At 39.1% G+C, this 23,864-nt stretch overlaps 1 protein-coding gene across 6 annotated transcripts in view; it reads right to left on the reverse strand.

Annotated features, from left to right (window-relative positions):
- LOC126349520 (protein phosphatase Slingshot) overlaps positions 1 to 23,864 on the reverse strand; it is a 572,249-nt gene that overhangs the window by 3,613 nt on the left and 544,772 nt on the right. For all 6 annotated transcript variants that reach the window (XM_050002438.1, XM_050002440.1, XM_050002439.1 and 3 more), the window contains 6 exons: positions 15,984 to 16,178; positions 12,729 to 12,998; positions 12,407 to 12,553; positions 11,572 to 12,020; positions 9,763 to 10,035; positions 876 to 1,501 (listed from right to left, as the gene is read on the reverse strand). In XM_050002438.1, the coding sequence (XP_049858395.1) occupies positions 876 to 1,501; positions 9,763 to 10,035; positions 11,572 to 12,020; positions 12,407 to 12,553; positions 12,729 to 12,998; positions 15,984 to 16,178 (1,960 nt within the window). The remainder of the gene's footprint in view (positions 1 to 875; positions 1,502 to 9,762; positions 10,036 to 11,571; positions 12,021 to 12,406; positions 12,554 to 12,728; positions 12,999 to 15,983; positions 16,179 to 23,864) is intronic.

Below are 23,864 nucleotides of genomic sequence, written 5' to 3' on the forward strand. Positions count from 1 at the left end.
AGATCGCGAATTATCCAACAATTTGAAACACTGGTCATGGCTGGTGTACACTGCACATAGAAAGGTGACCCTGCACTATCTTCTTTTCAATTCTCCTCACTTTCAAAACTTTAAGCAGCAAAAAACTATGGTTCTTCTTAGACACTTGATTTCAAGAGCAGGCTAACAATACTTTCTCGGTTATGGGCTGAGACTTTTGGTTAGTTGAAGACACAATAAGAGAGGGACAAGCAATTAAGTAGCTATAGAAAACAGGAAATTCTGTATATGTGAGGGAGAAAATAAAGTGTGTTTTCAGGAAGATGACTGGAAAGTGTCTCTGAGAGATCAAGATTCTGAACCAGAAAGAATAAAAGTTGCCAACTAAGTTAGTAAAAATTATAGGAAGGTGGAAAATACTAATTAATATTGTCACAACTGACCAAACTCAAGAAAAGCACACTACCTCAATATGCTGAGAATAACAGGAATTATAGTAACTTTTTTGGGGTTTTTCTAAATGTAATTTAACTCTAGTAACTCCAAAGTTGCTATCCTGTACATATAAAATGTAAATTCATATCTCAATGATGTTTCCGTTGTACTGTGGAAACCGATTACATTTCTATGCACAAAGCCATTATACACTCTATCACTCAATTCATTTCTCCACGTCTACTTTATCTGAATTACAAACACAACACGAATTTAAAGACTTGTTATGTTTTGAATTTTTCAGGTGCTTCATACACAGAGAGAGAGAGAGAGAGAGAGAGAGAGAGAGAGAGAGAGAGAGAGAGAGAGAGAGAGAGAGATCCCATTAGTTAATACTGAATGGTAATGAAACAATAAGTTTCTACTGCTCCATATACAATTAATATTATAGAGACACAAACCTGGTATCCAAGGACAACTGCACTATCATAGGAACTCCAAGAACTCTGCCTCGAGGGACACTCTCGTTGATCATATGGTCGGCGCTCCTCTCTATCAAAAACACGATCCAGTTGAGCTGAAAACGGGTCTCTGCGGCCAACTCCCTTCTGAATTGCATCACCATTAGCCAGTTGATCTGAGAGACGCAGCTCTGAGACAAACGTTGTTCCTGCATCGTCCGCTGCAGCAGCGTAAGTGGTGGGCCATGCAGCAGTACAAGCAGTAGGAGAATCACGCGTCTCTCCTGGATCCCAGATTTCTTTCTTTACTAAAACTGCCTTAAGCATCCTCGGTGCAAGTTTTGTTTGAACAATGGTTTCTGTTTCTGAGTGAGGTGTTGGTGATGTGGCAGTAGGAGTTGACGGTGGACTTGGTGGTGACATTGCTGGTTGTGGACTCTGTGGAGGTGATGGTGCCATCACAGATGGTGTAGCAGCAGGTAAACTGGGAGGTAAAATGTGTCCTCCTGGAACTGTGTTAACTTGTTGCTGAGGCACTGGAAGACCTGTAGCTGATGGCATTGGTGTTGATCCTGGAGCTGTTGGTTGTTCTTGTAGATGGGATGTTACCTCACTAGTAGATACACCTGTAACAGAGTTACATAACACCACAAAATTAAAATCAAATATCAACAGTAAAAGTAAACATACAGTACAGGTGAATATCACAACAGTTACAAAATTAAATTCTTGACAGAAAAAAGGCCTTTCACTAAATGTATGCATTATCATTACGTAGAGATAACCACAACTGAAAATCTTATATCGCCCCAAAGAGTAACTTTTCCAAGCTGAGAATAAAAAAAAAAGGCCCTAAATCTTCCTGGAATCTCACCTTTCATGGGCAGCCCTCTTACCAAAATAGCTATCCAGGCACAATACACACCCTGCCCTAAGAGCTTCAGTTGTAATCTTGTATGAAGTTTCAAAATAGCATTTATTATCAATAAGATTACAATGCAAGTTTTTGGTAATTATCAGTTTCAGTTTTTTAGCAAACCATTTTCAGATCTATGCAGAAAAATAAAACAATCAAATAGCATTATAATCCCCATTAAAACTCAGATAGAAATAACATATATTAGAGGTACATGTACCAGATTATTCCTTCTAGTATGAACAATAAACAATAATGTGCCTATACATAGAGCATTTTGTTTGGTATGATATACCAAACTTATAAGAACTACTCATGGTGTAGTCTACAGATACAGAAACTCCCCAGCATAGTGAGTAATAACTATTGATTTTCTTGATTATTACATTAAAAATTGCCACTTAACAATGGATAAAAAGAGAACTGTCAATGACATTACAGCAAAGAATAATAGCAGAAATACAACTCAGCTGATCAGCCACAGAATAACTAAGTCCCTCCACCCACTGTCTGTAGCTGGTGCTTCCCACAAACTGTAGTCATATGGTTAACATAGCCTATTTAGGGTGTCAAAGATAATGAGTCTTATGGTTGCATTGAAGGCACTGTGATATTTTCACAATTTCATGAAGCTGTATGCATTTGCTGCCCTAAGTAAGCTATATTAACAATGTCCAGATAATTTGACATAACACACCAGCAATATGCTTTATGAACAATAATCTGGTATGTGCATTTTAATGCTTTACAATACTTATATGTGTTTTAATGAAAATTATGAAGCTATTTTACTTTATATGCTTGAAAATGAACTTGAAGATGGTTTACTAACAAACCAATACCAGACATCACCAAAACTTGCATTTTGGTCCTGACAGTGGATAAATACAGTTTCTCCAAGATACAATGTCTCCTTATGTGAAATGCTACACCCCCTGAATGAATGAATGAATGATGTGATGTGAGTAAGGCAAGAAAACACATACTTAAGGACAGCTGTCAGGAGAATCAGCACACAGCATTCTGAGAACACATAGAATTATTATATTACATTCACAGTAAAGGAAAAGCTACGGAATGTATGGAGGTAGAGAAATGGAACAAATAAAATTACTGAGAAAGTGTACAACATGTGTCAGTATGAAGGAAATGAAATGGAAAATATGTACTGAGCAGTAGCTAACAACTAAGAAAGACTATTTGGAGGTGGGAAGGAAGGGGGCTATTATAAGCCTGAAGATACAATTGTAAAAACTCAAATGCAGTTAGTCTACAAAGATGTAAAAACAGAAGTACGTCATGAAGCACGTACATATTTACGGGGTCTGTACATGTTGTAGAATATAGTTATGTACAAGTACATTTTTATGGCAATATTTAGATGGGAATTGTGAAGGACTTACTGTTATGTTTCAATTATGTAGTACTGTCTACTGCAAATACATACTATCTGATACTGTTCATATCAGTTACATGTTTTTTGGTAAACACACAAACTAAATTTCTCAAAATCATTGCAATGAAACAAAAGCTGAAGGTATGGAGTGACAAAGCGAATCCTCAGTGAAGGTCCTGGTACCAAGACGTGCAAGCTCTGGCAGGAAAGTTGGTACTTGATTAAAAGAAAGAGGATCTAGACAGCAATGGTGAGAAAACTAGGTAATTTAAATACGTGTTAAAAATATGGCACAGGTGGTGGTGGTGGTGGTGGTGGTGGTTGTTAGTGTTTAACGTCTCATCGACAACGAGGTCATTAGAGACGGAGTGCAAGCTCGGGTTAGGGAAGGATTGGGAAGGAAATCGGCCGTGCCTTTTCAAAGGAACCGTCCTGGCATTTGCCTGAAACGATTTAGGGAAATCACGGAAAACCTAAATCAGGATGGCTGGAGACGGGATTGAACCGTCGTCCTCCCGAATGCGAGTCCAGTGTGCTAACCACTGCGCCACCTCGCTCAGTCTAAATATGGCACAGTCTGCTATTAAAAACAAACACACCTGTTAATCTGGAAGTCATAAAACCAACATATGACTCACCAAACATCAATAGAAAAAATATAAATCACTCCAATAGGATAGTCACTAAGACTTACAGTCACCATTTTCTAGAACATTGTTTACAATAGGCAAGGATCACTATTAAAAGCCAGAAGCAAAACCTATAACTATGGAAATTATATACTAACCAACATAACTAAATAACATCTCTTCATTTGGAGAGTCACTGGTGTCCACAGTCAATATACAGTTGCTTGACATATTTCAAACCCATCTATGTAATTACTAAAAATGTGAATTTATTTTAACACACACAGTTCATTTCATTGATTTACTACACTGCGAGTACTTTGCAAATATTTACAATTTTGATATGGTTGTAGATATAAGAACAGTTTGTTTTGGAAGCTAAAAGAAGTGTGATTTTTCCTTACTCCATTTCTGGAATAAAAAAGAAAAAAGTGCAGTAACTATACACTTCAATAGCTTATGAAACTAACTGTTGTTAGGTCCCCAACCACATCAAAATTGTAATTATGTATCATTCCAATAAAACAAAAAAGTGTATGATGAAATAAGTCCACATCTTTAGCACTTGCACAGACAGATTTCTTAGGATTAATTCCCTGACCTCCTTCACAACAGCTTTCCATACACACAATACTTCCTTAATAAGGTTTTCCCCAAAGTGTTTTCATGTTATTAGCAAGATGACAGTCCATATGACAAAAAAGAGAGACTTTGCTGCTCAGACAATTGTGTTTTCAGTTAGTATCTTGAAGAAAGTAAATGTTTTTTTATGTCTTGTAACACGACTTTCACTTCCAGCCGAGCTAAGCTCGATAAACAGAGAATGCTGATTTCAGCTGCGATTCACTGATGTTGTAGTCACAAGTTCATTTTTTTCATTTTGTGAAGTGCACAATTGTAAATTTCTGAATAGTTAATGAAACTTGCCAATCTTTACACCACTTTGAAATTTTATCACGATCTGACTGAATATTCATGTAACTTCTTTCATACAGTACTTCATTACAAATAATTGCATCATCTGTAGAAAATCTGAGGACACTTTTAATATGGTCTGCAAGGTCATTAATACACAACATGAACTGGAAGGGTCCCAACACACTTCCTGGGGCAAGCCCACAAGTTATGTTCACATCTCTCAATGACTGTCCATCCACAATAACTTACTGCATCTTCCCAACAAACAAGATCCTCAATCCAGTTACAAATTTATTTCACTTGATACCCTTATTGTCATACATTTGATAACAAATGTAGAAATAAGAGTGTAAATGCTTTTCGGAAATCGAGGAATACTGCATCTACCTGACTGCTTTGATCCAAGGCTTTCAATATACATGTAAGAAAAGTCAGCTTGGTTTCGCATGATCAATGTTTTCAGAATCCACGTTGGTCGGCATGGAGGAGGTCATTCTATTTGAGATACTTCATTATGTTTTAGCTGAGGATATGTTCTAAGATCTACAACAAATCGATTTCAAGGATGTTGGAGAGTAAATTTGTGGATCGCTTCCACTGCTCTTCTTGTAGATGGGTGTGACCTGTGCCTTCTTCCAACTACTTGGCACAGATGTTTTACCCGAGCAACCAATGATACTATATAGTTAAAAGAGGGGGCTAACTCAGCCACAAATCCAATACAGAATCTGATAGGGATTCCATCAGGTCCTGGGGCTTTGTTGAGTTTTTACAATTTCAGCTGTTTCTCAATACCACTGACATACCTATTTCACTAACTTTTCAGTGGTATGAAAATTAAACTGGGACAACACTCTTGAATTTTTCTTTGGGTAAAGGAACATTTGAAAACAGAGTTTAGCATTTCCACTTTTGCTTTGCTACCCTCAGTTTCAGTTCCTATCTTATCCAAGAGTGACTAGATGTTAACTTTCGTGCCACTAACAGCCTTTACATATGACCAGAATTTCATCCTGTGTTGCTGCAGTTCTTCTTATATCCGTGCTTGCTATGAGAATAGGACAAGGAATTCCGTTTCGTTTTACTTTTTGTGCTACCTTCAGTGGGTTACTTTATTTTCTTACTGTAAAACTGTCGTTTCATATTAACATTTAGAGAAACTTTTGGTACAAAATATTTACAATTGTGAATGAATAATTGTTGTGGAATATTATACACTATTTGTTTCCAGTTCACAGTTTAGGTATGTATTAATGACGTCATGCACTGTATGTTGTTTATTACACACACACACACACACACACACACACACACACACACACACACACACGTGACGTATACTCATATCTGTTCGTAAATGCATAATAAACAGAAAAGCAAAAATCATGTTTTGCTGTCTGCCAATTAAATTATCACTAGAACTTTAAACATAATGTAATAAACAACATAGAGTGTGTCAGGACGTTAATACATATCTCAACTGTGTACTGTAAACAAATGATGTATAATATTCTACAACAATTATTCATTCACAATTCTAAGTATTTTGTAGCAAAAGTTTCTCTAAAATTTGATATGTAGCTACAATTTTACAGTAACAAAATAAAATAATGCACTGAAGATAGCACAAAAAGTGCTGAAACATGTCTGGGCAAAATGAAACTGAAAAGGTGTCTGGCAAAAGGTGGAATTCCTCATCCTATGATCAGAATTTCTTTGGATTTTGTGCAAGAACATTTGAAGATATTTTCCTATAGCAGTCATTGAAGACTTCAGGCACTGCTCTCCTGAAAGTCAAACACATCTTTATGATTTGATAGCAAATTTCAGAGTTTATTGTAGTTCCACTTTCCATAGAATCAACAAAAAATCCCAAAAGAATTGTTTTCATGCATTGATTTTTTCCCCCTCCACTTTAATGTATGCAACCCATGTTTCATCCTCTGTCACACTGTTGTTGAGGAATTCATGTTGTTCTGCATCGTACTGCATCAGAAGCATTAAAGTGGCTACCAGGCTCTTCATTTCATGGACATCAGACAAACTTTGGGACCCATCAAAACACAAAATTTGTGATGACCAAGCTTAACAGTCACAAATTCATACAACCCTCCCCATGTTACCTGAGAGAATCTAAATGATAACTCTGTAATTGTGAACCAGTGATATTCTCTGATTTGGCCATTAACCTTTGCAACAAATTCATTCATCATACCAGATGGTTGTCCACTTCTTTCATCATTATGGACATTTACAAAATTTGTCCGATCTTCCAAAAAGAAACAACACTATTTTGTTATAGCACTGTCCCTCCTTATGTCCCTCCATATACTGCCCAAGTCCACTATGAACATCTACAGCTTTCATACATATTTTCTCACATAAAACGGATTCAGTGTTGGAGGGATTTTCGTTGATAGCAGCCATTTTGATTTACATTTACGGTATAGACAACAGTTTAATAACCTTTCCGCAGTTGTGCCGAATCTACTTGACTCTCCCCAACCCACTCCCCCATATGCCAGATAGCATCAGAACCAATTTTCTGAACAAGCCTTGTATATTAACATATTCAATTTAGAGTACGGGTCATGCCTAGACCTAAATCTGTTGCACGGCAGGTAGCAACCTACTCTAGTGATAGACGCTGCCTACCTTTTTCACCAAAATAGGTAAAAATCAATTTTAACAGCCAACTCAATCAACATGGGGGGAGGGGGGACAAATGGTGTATCACTTGTGGGGGGAAAAATGTTCTCGAACCAGCTTTCTATAGAATTGGTTTGCACCGGTATTATGGCTGGCATTTTTAAACTGTAAACACAATCCATTCTGTAACTCCACAATCTGTGAAACTTCAAATTTAGTAATTTGTCAACTTTAACAACCTCAAGGCTTGCTCAAAATACTGTAGGCATAGAGCTTTAATTTCCACTCCTAGAGCTTTAATCACATCCTGGAGAACACTCTATATTGGTGGCTGTACCTATATGGCTGATACTACTGCTTTAGTTCTGTATTAACCCTTCAGCTGCTACAGACAATCTATCCAGAAGTCAGTAACACTGTTTTCACTTTTTTTTTTAATCACTGATTTTCTCTAGTTTCACAATTATTGTGGAACTAGCACTCAGATGCATAGCCAACACTGACTGGGATATGCTTGAATGACAAAAAATTTTAATTGTTGGGTGTAGGCTGATCACTGCATTTAAAAACACTTTCTCTAATGGATAATTTCCAATTTGCTGAAACTTCCTGGCAGATCAAAACTGTCTGCCAGACTGAGACTCGAACTTGGCACCTCCAGCAACTGAGCTATCAGTGCACAATTCACAACCCGTCCTCACAGCTACACTTCCGGTAGTACCACGTCTCCTACCTACCAAACTTCGCAGAAGCTCTCCTGCGAACCTTGCAAGACTAGCACTTCTGGAAGAAAAGAATATTGTGGAGATATGGCTTAACCACAGTCTGGAGGATGTTACCAGAATGAAATTTTCACTCTGCAGCTGTGTGTGCACTGATATGATCCTGGCAGATTGAAACTGTGTGCCGGACCGAGACATGAACGTGGAACCTTTGTCTTTCCCAGGCAAGTGCTCTACCATCTGAGCCACCCAAATTCGAGTCTCGGTCCGGCACACACAGTTTTAATCTCCAGGAAGTTTCATGTCAGCACACATTCCGCTGCAGAGTGAAAATTTGATTCTGGAAACATCCCCCAGGCTTTGGCGCCATGTCTCTGCAATATCCTTTCTTCGAGAAGTGCTAGTCTTGTGCAAGGTTTGCACGAGAACTTCCGTGAAGTTTGGAAGGTAGGAGATGAGGTACTGGCGGAAATGAAGCTATGAGGACGGGTCGTGAGTTGTGTTTGGGTAGCTCACAACTGAGCTACCCAAGCATGACTCATAACCCGTCCTCACAGCTTCAGTTTCACCAGGACCTCGTCTCCCACCTTCCACCTAGAGCACTTGCCCGTGAAAGGCAAGGTCCTGAGTTCGAGTCTTGGTCCAGCTCACAGTTTTAATCTGCCAATAAGTCTCATATCAGCACACACAATGTTGAAGAGCAAAAATTTCGTTCTCCAATTTTCTGCTCCTCTTAATGTTTCAACAGAAGCCAATTTATCCTGAAATTTGAAAGAAAGCATGTGGTTAACTACCATCTCCTTCTCCTCCTCCTGCTCCTCCTGAAGGCTGTGGTGCCATAGTAAACAGCAGTGCATAGGCTGACCCAAGCTATCATTGTTTTGGTTACATTTATTTTAAAATGGGTATTTTTAGTAGTGGTATTAATGAAATTAAGAATGTACAATGTGAGCACAGATGAATGTCTACAAACCAGCTTTTCTTTTCTCAAAAGCTGTGAATGTGTATGTAGTCATGAACATGAATGGAGAAACAAATTAGAAGAGTTAGCCTCAGGCATAATATAGCTTGCGAGACGAATCCTTCTGCTTAGGGAATCTGGGTTGTCTAGCCTCTTTATTATTTGCCATTATGTGAGGGTATATCATTATTTCCATCTTCCTTTGAATGAGCACTCATTATTTTCTTTTGATCAAATCATTACAATGCCGTATAGGTGTGGAAAAATACTTCACATTGTTGTTCGGCACGCAAATATAGCAGAATCATCCTCAGTAAAACACTGTGGTGTTCAGACCATCAATCAAGCTAAATCTATCCTCTTTTTAAGAAAAAGATAGACACAAAGGATACACTTTTCATGTTCACTCTAAAATGATGTTTGTTGTAGAACTTATAATTTGAGATAATTATTAACAAACAATGGAACAAGAGAGAGTGTGAGTGTGTGTGTGTGTGTGTGTGTGTGTGTGTGTGTGTGTGTGTGTGTGTGTGTGGGTGGGTGTGTGTGTGTGTGTGTGTGTGTGTGTGTGTGTGTGCGGGTGGGTGCGCGCGCGCGCGCGCGCGCGCCTTTGCGTGTGTTGTCATGCTGGTTACATACACACTTCTTTAATAATGTAATAACTGCCGATAATAATTCAGAAACTTGAAACAGTACCTGCAGTGATACCTCGACTACGAGCTTCAAGTTCACTGACGCGTCTTTTTACAGCAGTTTCGGTTGTTGGAAGGTAGACCACTTTGTTTTGGGATACACTGTATGCTTCCCCATTGACACATGGCATACGAACATTTTTTGCATCTGAAGTTCCATGTGGAAGATGTGGTGCTTGCTGAGAGGTAGTGCTTCGAGAACGTACCAATTGTGGCACAGTTTCTTGTTCCTGCTGACAACAGACATCCAAACGTTCCAGAGATACAGATGAAGGAGCTGGAACAAAAAGAAAGAAAAAAACACAGGACTGGTTATTGCATCATTTTTCTGGTAATCAATCCATGTACAAAATGCATTATCAGGAAGAAAGACAGAAAATTGACAGGTCACAATTCATTCAGCAATAATTCCTGATGAAGGGAGATAATACTCCACTTTCCAGGAAAATAAAATATAGACGTAAAAAAAGGAACTGTATAAGGGTTCTTCTAAACGGGAATTCTTTTTTTGTCAATTGTATTAAGAGATCATCGATTAATTAATGGAGAATGCTACAAAAAAGCCCAAAGAAAACAAAACACAAAAAATAAAATATAACCACAGGACTACTGTTTATATCAAAATTCACGAATAATGAAGATTTGATAAACAAAGCTATAAAAATGTATGAAACATTGCTTTTTACTTGAGCTTGTATGTACGAGAATAACTACTTTTCAAACATTTATGAACATTTTCAAACATTTATGAACAGCTATTTCATATATTTTAAGGTACCCTTCAGAGATCAAGTGAACATCGCATTCATACTGTTGAGAATAGATAACTGATGTCACTGCTGTGTGGGCAATTTCCTTGTAAATTAAATTGTTCTCTATAGTTCTATTACAACCCATCCTTGTTCTTCATTTATACTGGAAACAGCTTTATATTTTGATTCTATTTTATCAACTTTTTAATCATTTCATTACTGGAACATCTCCGTTTCATATCCAGGTCTTCATAGTTACTTTATCAGCCACACATGAAAGGCTATGGTGTACATATATACTAAAATAATCCAGTCTTCATCCTGTTGCAGTCGTGGATGGTGGAGAACACTAACTGTCTGTATGCCTCCATACTTGGCAGTTCTTTTGCATCTCCCATAATTTCCTGCTGCTCACAATCTGGCTCCAGCTGCCAGAGACAACTGCCATGTGTATGTGAGTTGCGTTTGCGTGCATGTGTGTATGTTGCCTGCTTATGACAAAGGCATTGTTGGACAAAAGCTAACTTTCTGAAAGTCTTTTTATTGTGCCTTCCTGCGAATCAGCATCTCTGCTATTGGTGAGTAGCAACTATCCTTTTCATTAGATTTTACATTTATTCATACTTAATGTCAGCTGCCGGTCTTTGTTCCACCTGTGATCACATCTAACAATTCCTGGTTTTAACAAAAGTTTTGTAATGAATGCGTCCCTCTGTACATTACATTATCGGACACTTAACCTAATAAAGTCTGTGCTCATACTTCACATTACTAGCATGAAGTAGACAAAAGTTTCACAAAATAAGTGATTATTTTTCAGTGGCTAAGTAATATAGATATAATATGTCAAACATGTAGCAAGACACAATAGCTCTGCAACATTTATCAGCAGTTGCTTTCAATCATCTGACTATTTACCACTATCTTTCATTGGGAAAGCCACACTCCCAACTGCATAAATACTATTATGTACTCCCATTTTCCTTTTGGACGAACAAAGACATAAAGTATCTTCTTAATTATGTGATAGAATATGGACTAAGTGTAAAAAATATACTCACCATTACTGGCAGCTGCGAACATAGATGACGCAACAGCATTGTCTGGTGACCACGATTTCGGTCTATTACCACACTTCGCCAGCTCACGCCCTGATGATGAGAGTGTCAGGGAGGAAGGGACAGTGAGAGTTCTGAGAGTAGTTTGATGGTTTTCTGAGGCATCTTTAAGGTCTCCTGACATTTCAGAAGCTGGGGAATTGCCCAGATTTGTCTCGGACTTCGAACGCTGCAACCTCTCTCTGTGTTTCATTGCATCTAGCATTCCTTGGTATGTTTCCAGCTGTGAGATAAAACTGGTGTTAGGCTTTATGCAGCTTCTCTTTTGCTTAACATATTCAAAGGCTTTTTTATAATCCCAGTTGTATGCTTTCATTGCATAGGCTATCACTACTGAAGCAGAACGGCTGACTCCCATTTTGCAGTGTACTAAAACCTTGGAACCCTCTTTCCTGTAAAACAAAAGAGGAAGGAAAACAGTTACAATTATTACGAAGTTTCAGATATACAACTTAAGTAATGCAGCAACCTGCACCTTCCTTTAATACTGATCTATCATCTATTATTTTCTATAGAGTTCCTCGACCACCATATACTTCAAAAAATTGAAATTAGTTGCTTTGCAATGAAAAATGAAAATAAAAACAATGGATATAACTACTGCCAGAAAAAGAAGAGTGAAGGCATGCGTTAATTGATAAAGAAGCAGTAATCTTTGACTGAAACTCACTTCAAGTTGAGTTATCATTGAAGTAAGATGTATACAAAAGTATCACTCTTATGGCTAATTTATGACCTAGCACTAATGCTATGAATCATAGTTAATTCATCTACTTACTTGGCACTTGTAATGTAGCGAAATGTATTGTCCCAATGTTTCAAAAGATCAGTCTTCTCATCATCATAAACCCTAATATTCTGGTAGTTAAACATCCCAGGAAAGAAGTTATCTATCTCTCGAGTAACATTCAAAATATGCCTCACACTGGAATAGAACCCAATTATAAATAAATACATCCTTTGTCTCCTTAAAATTATTCTCGCATCATACATATGAAAGCAAATGAGCATAAGCCAGCCATTTATAAGATAGTAACAAGTCAAAGATTTTCATCACTTTCTGAAATCTCCACAATTGTCAGGAATAAATAATTACTTACCCATTTCTTTGTAATTCTTCAAGGTTTGAAGCATTCCATTCAGAGCCAAGATAAACATGCTCAAATATCTCTGTGGCAGCATCCATCTGTCCCAAGATAGTGAGCATCTCTTGGTCAATGAATGATTTAAATTCACCAAGATCCATATCAAGATCTTCTTCAAGGCGACTCCTTATGTATTTAGATGTAACCTCATCTAAGTCCACTGACATCATTATCTCCTTAAGTGTTGATCGGATCACATGCTCTGTCTCCTCACGCTCCCGTGGCCTACAAGAGGAATTCTTAGATCAGCATATAGACATTATGTCACTTAACAATAGCAACTGAATAACTGTACTCCAATCACATACAATTTTATTTCAGTCTAAAATTAAATACTGCTTGAGAAAAATTAACAGTTAAATTGCAACAAGTGTCAAATGTCAATTCCTCCCAGCACCTGTCAAAGTAGTTCAACATGGTGAAATTATCTTTTCATGGCAAACTTCTTTGTGGAATTAATACTTCACTATCCATGAATAAACTGCATGGGGAAAAAACATGCACCAATTCCAATAACCAGTCATGGGAAGAAGGCTTCTCACAACTTATCACAATAACATTCCTCAGGGGGAACTGTATTTATAGTGTGTATTACACACACAAATCATGAGCATGTATATAAATGATGAACTTGTAGAATTATCACAAGAGAGCAGTAGTCAGATTCACATTTAGTGATGTTACATGCCTGGTTGGATACATAAAGGACGTAATCTTCAGATATCAAGTGATCACTATGAACGTCACAGAGGTGTCGCATACTCAAGTGAAACAGTGTTATCAACACCTGACAGAGTATGAAGGAAGAATCTTGTGTGTCTCTTTTTGATCAGCTGGTTGAGTCATGCAGTATCTCTACTCGTGGTACATTTGGATTCAATAGTGGTCCAGTGTTGGACAGCATGTGAATGTGAGGGCAGCTCATCATCAAGGTTTCAGTCAACCATATTTGAACACCATAAGGAAGGATCACCACATTGGGTACCTGACATGGAAAGAATTGGAAATGGCACTGGACAAGATAAAAGGAAGAAATGTATGGGCAGAGTAAGTAGTGAATTGGTGAGGGCAGTAGGGGGGGGAGGGGGGGGGGGGGATTGCCAAACAGTAGTTGTGTCATATTATGGAGTGGTGTGGAATGAAAAGAAGACTGGAAGAGAACACTAACTGCCCCTACATACAAGAAAGAAAGTAGGAAGGATCCTAGAAACTATAGGGAAATCACACTGATACTACACTGTGCCAAGGTGTAAGAAAAGGCCCTGGAGAAGAGAATTTAAAAAGAGTTGAAAACAAATTGAAAGAGGAACAATGGGGCTTCAGACATGGGAGGTCAATTGCTTACCTCGTACTTGCAGTGAGGTAGCTCCAGGAGCATCAGTATGAACTTGAGGAAGACCTTGTTATGATCTTTATTGATACAGGAAAGGCATTTGATAGCTTCTGTCGAAGAAAGGTTTGAGGAGCACTAGAAAATAAGGGATTGGATAAAGAGATGACAAGCAGAGTGGATGAGATGTTCTGTGGAAGTCTGAGTTGAGTGGGAAATGAAAGGATGGATTGTTCCAGCAAGCAAGTGATGTGAAACAGGGCAGTGGTTTGTCACCTCTCCCTATAATTTTAGTGTTGGATGAGATAATGACTAATGTGGCAAAGAAAACTGGAAAAGACAAGATGAAAATAATGGTGTCTGCGGATGACTTTATGATCCGAGGAAAGAGGGAGGAGGAGCTTCAGGAATAACTGAGTGCTTGGAAAGAAACTGCGAGACAGGGTGGAATGAAATGTAAAGTAAACAGATGTGAGATCCTGGTTACAACTAGAAAGAAAGATACACAAACTAGCGGAATAAGACTCAGAGGTGAACAACTGAAAAAGGTGGAAAGTTCCTAGTATAGGATAAGTGCGACAGAGGAAAATGGAAGAAATGAGAAAGAGATTACTGAATATGGCAGACAGGCAGTAGCATTCCTGGGAAGTGTAAGGAGCCGGGTTTGGAACAAAGCACTCCGTCTTCAGGCCACAAGTGGGCCATCGGGACCATCCGACCGCCGTGCCATCCTCGGCGGAGGATGCAGATAGGAGGGGCGTGTGGTCAGCACACGGCTCTCCCGGTCGTTATGATGGTTTTCTTTGACCGGAGCCGCTACTATTTGGTCAAGTAGCTTCTCAATTGGCATCGCTAGGCTGAGTGCACCACAAAAAATGGCAACAGCACACAACGGCCCGAATGGTCACCCATCCAAGTGCCAGCCACACCCAACAGCACTTAACTTCGGTGATATGACGAGAACCAGTGTAGTCACTGCAGCAAGGCTGTTGCCAGGTTTGGAACAAAGATAACCCACAAAAAAGTAATGTACAGAAGTTACTATATCCCAATACTGATCTGTCCAGCTGAAACAGGGAGTAATGAAGAAAAGATATGTAAGCTGATTACAGGCATGTGAAATGAAGTTTCTCATGAGTGGGATAGGAGTAACAGGGAGAGAAAGAATCAGAAATGATGGGTAGGGAAGATACGGAAAGAGGAACCCTTGCAGAAAGAGGTAGAAACATGGTATGGGCACTTAAAGAGCACCCTCTCAACCCATGATGTTTCACTTTGTTTCCCACCTCAGATTCCATGTGCTTCAATTTTTTTGTTGGTTGATTGATTTGTGGGGGAGGGAACCAAACAGCAAGGTCATCGGTCCCATCAGATTAGGGAAGGATGGGGAAACAAGTACGACGTGCCCTTTCAAAGGAACCATCCTAGCATTTGCCTGGGGTGATTTAGGGAAATCACAGAAAACCTAAATCAGGATGGCCAGATGGGGTTCGAATCGCTATCCTCCCAAATGTAAGTCCAGTGTGCTCACCATTGTGCCACCTTGCCTGGTAATTTTCTTCTTCTTCTTCTCCTTCTTCTTCTTCTTCGTCAGGGGTATACATAATCGAGAATTTCATTACATTCTATCAATAAATAGGAAAACTGCCTAAATTAGTACTGTAGTAAAACAGAGATACCATGGTAAAAACAGAAATTTTGCATCCAGAACTCTTCATTATTCCAACAAAGTTTTATAAAACCAATCCATTGGATAGCACATAAGGTTTAGAGTTTAGCAAATAATTACATAAAATCCTCAATATTTTTCCTGTTTTAGATTGTAAAGATTAACTAGGATACTTGTAGCAAACTAATCAAATTCTTTAATGCTAACTCACTTAGTGCGCACTGAGTCGGGTGATGGGGGACGTCTTGACTCAAGGTTATCCATGGCATGCCACTCGTTGAGGCACGAGCGATCCGATTCGACACGTTGTTCATAGTAAGCAACCCAATCATGTGTGAGACCACCTAAAAAATGGTTATGCTCACGTGCCTTCGAGCTAACACGGTGCAGTGTCTGCAGTGCTGACCTGTCAAACATACAAAAACAAAACTGTATGCTACTGCAAGAGGAGAGCAAACCAATGAATCTTCATTGTTAATTTTTCAATGAATTTGGTGCAAAGGGAGTAAATTTACATCAAGTTCATTTGTGAGTGACAATAAAATTCTGGGAATAAGAGACCCACAAGAGAACAGTTTAAAATATGTCAAACACAGAGTCAGGGAAATACACATTCAATTTAATTAATAGTTATTAATATTAAAAAAGTGGGAAACTTATTTCATATGAAAAGCTTATTTGCAGTTTTTATCTATACCTTCATCAAGAGGGTCAATTACATGAATCCTGTTATTTAACAGCCCAATACCATTTGGACATTGTGGCATTAGCATTTGCTTTTCTTCATTTTGAAAGAAGGTTCATTTGAAGATATAGTTAAAGAATTGAATGAGAAATAGATGTTTCTTCAATATTATAGTAGTTGTAAATCTCATGTCCGTGGATTAACAGAGTAAATAGTATCACATTTACAACTTTACTATACAGTGCTTAAAGAATAAAAATTGTTGACTCATAGTGATAAAAACAAAGTTGGAGTCATTCTTCCCTAATCATTCAAATGCCTATAAAGTATTTCTCGACTGTTGTAAAACAGCAGTTATCACAAGGTTTGTAACAAAATCAACCACGTAAATATTTATTGCAGAACCAGCATCATTCACTGGTCAGCAAGCTTTGTTCAGCTTTCTTCCATTCACTCCCTTTCCTAGTTTTCCTTGTTAATGCCACTGAACAAACATAATATATGCAAGTTTCAATCGAAATGAGGTAAACAGCCAGCTTCACTACATCAGAAAATACTGATATATGCACCTCAGTCCCAAAGAGACTCTATATGATAAATTCACAATCTTTTAAATGGTATTTCCATCATGTAAACTGATTCTTCCATCACTTCTTGGTAGAATATCTTCATAACTATAAATGAAAAGCACAATACTGTGTATGTCCTACAGAAGTAATTTATTTTTGTTATTTGTTTTTCAGCTATCATCAGACTGACTGGTTATCAGTGTCAAAGAAAGTATAATATTCATTAACAGCACCAAAAAAAATTGTTAAACATCAAGAATGAGCCATGAGAACAGAATAAAATGTCATTCTTGACGGTAAAGTATTAATGTGATTAAAAATGTTAAAAGTAAAATCAGGTCTGTACTCTGGTTCCTATGGCTCAATCACAAACCACCAAATGCCAAAACATCCTCTGCCTTGAGGTGTCATGCAGATGCGATACTGAAGGGCCGGAGCTGTGTATTTCTCTCACAATTGTCGTCGGCTTTGTAGATCTTGGAGCTGTTACTTCTCACTCAAGTAGCTCCTCTATGTGCATCACAAGGCTGAGTGCACCTCATTCCAGTCCTCCTGCCATGGGAAAGTCCCTCAGTACCAGAAATCAAACCTGGATCCTCCACATAGCAGTCAGACATGCTGGCTTTGACAACAGGAGTCAGTTAAAGCATTTGCGTTGAGTACTCAGTTCATAGAGTTATGTTTCAAATCATCCAAGATTAAAACCTGTGTATCGATTTTTCTTTGCTTCACAACATACTTATTAATTCATCATTTCCTGAAATATATGAGTGTCATTTCAGCCACACAGAATGCCACGGAACTGTGCAAAGATTTTAGATATCACCTCTGAAAATAGAGCAAAACCTATTTGAATAATTTATTCTAATTTCTTACCTTTCTTAACCATTTACTGCTGTAAATAACACATTGTTAGCAATGATTATAGTGGTAGATGGCAAAAAAACAATTCTCAGCACTGTTGTACTGAGAATGTCGAAAGGAAATAAATCTTCATTTGAAGATTATGTCTGTTATTTACAGGATAAGTCTTCAAAATTTGATTCACATGTATGTTATATTAGTGTACTAATTTATCCCTGAAAAAGCTATAATGCATATAAATGTCTCAGTAAACATACAAAACATACCTAGCAGTACCAATTCATGATACCCAAAATGTTTTCTAGCAGTATTAAATAAAAAGTCATTAGACTTTGTGCTACATCTGGCAGTTTATATGTCTGTATTACACCACAAAGGTCCTTGTCATTCACTCATCATAAGCAACTGTACAGAAAATAAACAAGTGACGTGGAGATGTATTCCATATGTTCTATTTCTCAATGAAGCGTCATTCATAGCAAATGTATACCGGCACTCAAATTATATTCTTTATTTTTAGTGCATCCACTGTTGCTACTAAACATTGACAGAGGACATTGTCAAAGACCTTTGACTGGCTTATCAGTAAGCACAACAAGTGCTGCTACTCATATTATCACCTGTCAGATAGAGTCTCCAGCAAAAAATTAGTAGAGTCCCAAGAAATACAATCTGCAAGAAATGTCAAATATTTTTCCATATGTCATACTTACATCTAACATTTTAAATGAGTCCCTTGAATCCAAACTGCAAATATAAACAGACAGAAATGGCAAGCAGTACACTATGAACACCTTTACAAATGCTACCAAACCGATACTCTAGTATTTCCATGCCTGTGAAATATGCTAGTTAAAATGACATCCTTATGCAAGCTTATTTTCAGTGCACAAAACAAGCCATTCATAAAGATGATGGAAGGTTTAAGTACACGATGGCTACTGGGAGTGCCTATGTATTTCCAGGTTGAGATAGCAAGATGGCATGCCCAGGATGTTGACATGCTACTTATCAACAGCTTTCATATGTTGAGAAAACTTGACTTGTTGGAATGAGGCACATGGAAGCATCATACTGAAAGATTATACTGTAATGACAATAGAATGATGGTAGTGAGATGCACTCTGGAATATATCAGGGCATGAAGAATAGGTACAGTTCCATCCAGGGCAACAACATGTATGGATTATGCACATGACTATGATGAAAAGATGAATGACAATATGACACCATCCACAGGTAACAGATACTTGCATGATGTGTAGCAAGGGTCAACTATGACACTGAGCAGCATTCAGTGGTGTTCAGTGTTGAGTGTCACTTCTGTCTGTGGCAGAGTGATTGAGGCCAACGTATTCACAGTCAATTAGGTGAAAGGTCACAGGAAGCAGCAATATTCAAGACCCGTATCTTTCCAATTCCTGGAATAATGGTGTGTGGAGCTATTAGATATGATAACAGGAAAGTGGTAAACTCTGCTTTCATGATCAGGATATCAGATGGGATATTGCAGTGAAGTAATGAAAGACAACACACTGCAGTTCTTACCACAAACGCCTTGCGGAATATACAGATTCTTGACTGGTCTTCCCAGTCCCCTGATTTGTCACCTAGGGAGCACATAAGAGACATGAAGGGACGGCATATACAGTACTGGCCATTAAAATTGCTACACCACAAACATGACATGCTACTGACACGAAATTTTACCGACAGGAAGAGGATGCTGTGATACGCAAATGATTAGCTTTTCAGAGCATTCACAAAAGGTTGGCGTCGGTGGCGACACCTACAACGTGCTGAATAAGGAAAGTTTCCAACCGATTTCTCATACACAAACAGCAGTTGACCGGCATTGCCTGGTGAAACGTTGTCGTGATGCCTCGTGTTAGGAGGAGAAATGCGTACCATCATGTTCCCGACTTTGATAAAGGTTGGATTGTAGCCTATTGCGGTTTATCGTATCGCAACATTGCTGCTCGCGTTGGTCGAGATCCAATGACTGTTAGCAGAATATGGAGTCGGTGGGTTCAGGAGGGTAATTGCAGCCACATCTCGATCCCGGGATGAAGAGATGGGGACGTTTGCATGACAACAACCACTTGCATGAAGAGTTCAATGACATTTGCAGCAGCATGGACTATCAGCTCGGAGATCATGGCTGTGGCTACCCTTGACGCCACATCACAGACAAGACTGCCTGTGATGGTGTACTCAATGACGAACCTGGGTGCACGAATGGCAAAACGTCGTTTTTTCGGATGAATCCAGGTTCTGTTTACAGCATCATGATGGTCGCATCCGTGTTTGGCGACATCATGGTGAATGCACATTGGAAGCATGTATTTGTCATCGCCATACTGGCGTATCACGCGGCATGATGGCATGGGGTGCCACTGGTAACACGTCTCGGTCACCTCTTGTTCGCATTGACGGCACTTTGAACAGTGGACGTTACATTTCAGTTGTGTTACAACCCGTGGCTCTACCCTTCATTCGATCCCTGTGAAACCCTACAATTCAGCAGGTTAATGCACGACCGCATGTTGCAGGTCCTGTACAGGCCTTTCTGGATACAGAAGATGTTCGACTGCTGCCCTGGCCAGCACATTCTCCAAATCTCTCACCAATTGAAAAAGTTTGGTCAATGCTGGCCGAGCAACTGGCTTGTCACAATACGCCAGCCACTACTCTTGGTGAACAGTGGTATTGTGTTGAAGCTGCATGGGCAGCTGTACCTGTACACACCATCCAGGCTCTATTTGACTCAATGCCCAGGCATATCAAGGCCGTTATTACGGCCAGAGGTGGTGGTTCTGGGCACTGACTTCTCAGGATCTCTGCACCCAAACTGTGTGAAAATGTAATCACATGTCAGTTCTAGTATATTTGTCCAATGAATACCCGTTTATCATCTGCATTTCTTCTTGGTGTAGCAATTTTAATGGCCAGTAGTGTATCTTCATACCGGCATCCAGTTAGCAATCTACATGAATTGGCACAGCACATTTCAGACATAGCATAAAATTCCTCAAGGTGTTTCATCATATTCGTAAGGAATACTTGAAGACAGTCCTGTTTTTAAAAATTGGCACTTCTGCACTTACATAGACATGGAAGAAGGAATTGCCCATAAGCTTGATGAAGAAATCAAAAAATTGCCTTAACTGACACAAATGCCCCATTCTCTTGGATTAAAGTTCACATGTCTATTTTCTCACAGACTCCTGTGCCTGCAACGATTAAGACAATGTATACTAACTGCCAGAGCTTACAGTATTGCAAGTCGAGTACACAACTGGGCAAATGATACTCGTGTTGAACGAGCTCGAGACTCCCCAATACACCACAAAACTTGATTCAACAGCATGGGCTCCCATTACAGTCACGTGACTTTTGGCTCGCACAGTGAGACTGCAAGCCACTACGAACGAACCTCAAAAACAAGTTGCAGCTCCGCTTGAAATCTGATAACACTAGTTCCTTCTGTGTCCGACGAAATTAAGTCATACCAGCTCCCAAACTCCTGTTGTATTTATGCTAATTTGCAAGAAGATTTGTCATACTGTGTGTATGGATACATAAACATTTATGGTAATTTTTTTAGTAAAGCTCACATCCAAAGGCAAAAGTGTTGGTTGTCCTTCAAAAACTTTACATAATGTTTTAATTGGTTATCAGTTCGCAAATATGCATTTCGATTCTTGATCACATACTAGAATGAAGTACAAGAAAACTACCAATTACTGATTTGTTTCACATCATTTCAATAAGAGAATAATTCAAATGATTTATGGAATCTGTTACTAACTAACTAATCAGACTGAAAACAAGATGGTAACGTTGAGATGAAACAAGGAGAAAAATGAAATAAGAATTCAATGGCTAATAAATCACATACGTCACTTTAAAATGGCTGTAACTGCGATCGCGATTTAAATTTTAGTGGCGTGATCAGTCGTGGAATAGTATCAGCATATATCACTCGGCCGTGGACGAGGCCCATGCGTCCGTTGCAGGGCCCGTATATTTCGCCGGGACCGGTCGTAGGCGAATGAATGCTCGAGAAAGTGAATCGTAATAAGCATATTCCTTATTCATTTATTTGTTGCTGTTTACAGATGACATGCTCCATTAAAAGATATTGCAGTCTACGGTACAAAGTTAATTTTGTTATTTAAATCCACAGCACACTAACAACCCTTGGGAACGACGCGGGGACAGAACCAGTAGAAGTCGAAAGCTCGAGCAAAGCCCGAGATTTCTAGAGTCGTGACGTCAAGCTGTCGGAGCCGCGCTCAAGCTCAGCACCGGCGGCTGTATAATTGCACTTCGCGCGCGGCCAGCTCTCTACAGAGCCACGGCTGGTAGTGGGCCGCACCCACCACCGCCTTAGCGCACCTCTATAAATAATCGGCGGCAGTCGACTAAAGCTGTCAATTTGTGGCCACACCGCGAGAACCTGGAACGCAGTGCGCGATGTTTGTCTCCCAGGCTAAAAATTTTCTACCGCAATAACTCGACTTGCGCGTACGCAACATCTTCAAACAACAATGAAGAGCTCGACAGAGATGGCGGCTCCGGCAGATGACAATCCCAAGCATTCCTAATTGTTATGCCACCCTCGTCTTCTACCCTACAGGAGCCAACTTCAAAGGTGAGTCAAAATGTTAGCGCAGAAACTGGAGGTTTTAGTCCAAATTTCGATCATGGGAGACGACGCTAACTAAAATTTATGAGCACCCGAGTGTTTCTCAAAATACAGAGCCGGACGTGGGTTTGAACCGTCGCTCTCCATATTCTACAAAGCAGTGTAACGATGGAACACTTGCGTACACCTCTTGGTTTCAGGAACACCCAACACTGTACATATTACAAGTCGGAGACAAATTTGAATACGACACAGTAGTACGGAAATTCCGAACAATGCGACTCTATCCCATTTACAGGCAAACAATTAATTACCCCGACATTAGGAGAAGGCCAAGTTGGCAGTGATTACAAAAGCTAAAATTCTAAAAAGTTCCGTGTAACATGAATACTTGCAGGCGACTCGTCCACGTTCATAGGTTGAAAAAATAAATAAATGACTATTCGTCATGTAATAATTCGTACTGAGTTACCAATCAAGAGCATGACTACATCAGTAGCTTTCTATGGAATCTAAAGATTACTGTTCACTATCTATGCATTTTTATAAACTGTAGACCATTTACTTCCGTTTCACCTGTCATCAGAAAAGTGGAACACCTCTTCGCCAAAACGTCTTCCACTACTTGCCCAACAGAAAACACTAATATTACACATCATCTGACATTTTTTGCGCTGCATTTAGAGGTAGAAATCTGATGCATCTGAGCGGATCAGATTTTACAATGTTTTCCAATCACGATTGATGAATCGCGGGATCTCACATCCAGAAACTCCTGGACCCTTAATGCGCGTGTTAGTTTTTGAGTGCTACTTCTACACTGTGATCGCCTCTACACAACTTAGTGCAGTGTCTTTTCCTTACCCTTCGACAGAGATATAATTGATATCACTCAAATATTTCTTTGCTACTTCAACTTAGCTACTTTGGAACTACAACTTGAAAATGTTACTCTGTATATGCTAAGTTTGACTGATTAGTATGCCGTTCATGATTATTAAAATATCTAATTTTCCACATGACGGTGAAAGCTGCTGGTGGCTGGCGCCTGCGCTATCGCCCGATGGTGAGAAGCCGACGAGCCACCAGTAATTCAATTCCACAGGTTGTGTACCTTGGAATCACGATCGCCCGATGGTGAGGCTGAAGAGTCACCAGGAATTCAATTCCACAGGTGATGTACCGAGCCATCAGTAATTCAGTTCCACAGGTGGTGTACCTTGGAATCTGCAGGGAGTATCAATCTTTATAAATGTCATTCCAATTAACACTGAAGACGTGCAAAATTTCTAAAAAAATGTACAGCAACTAATCTCAACACCA

This window comes from Schistocerca gregaria, chromosome 1 (assembly GCF_023897955.1).
Source record: "Schistocerca gregaria isolate iqSchGreg1 chromosome 1, iqSchGreg1.2, whole genome shotgun sequence".
Classification (NCBI taxonomy): Eukaryota; Metazoa; Arthropoda; class Insecta; order Orthoptera; family Acrididae; genus Schistocerca; species Schistocerca gregaria.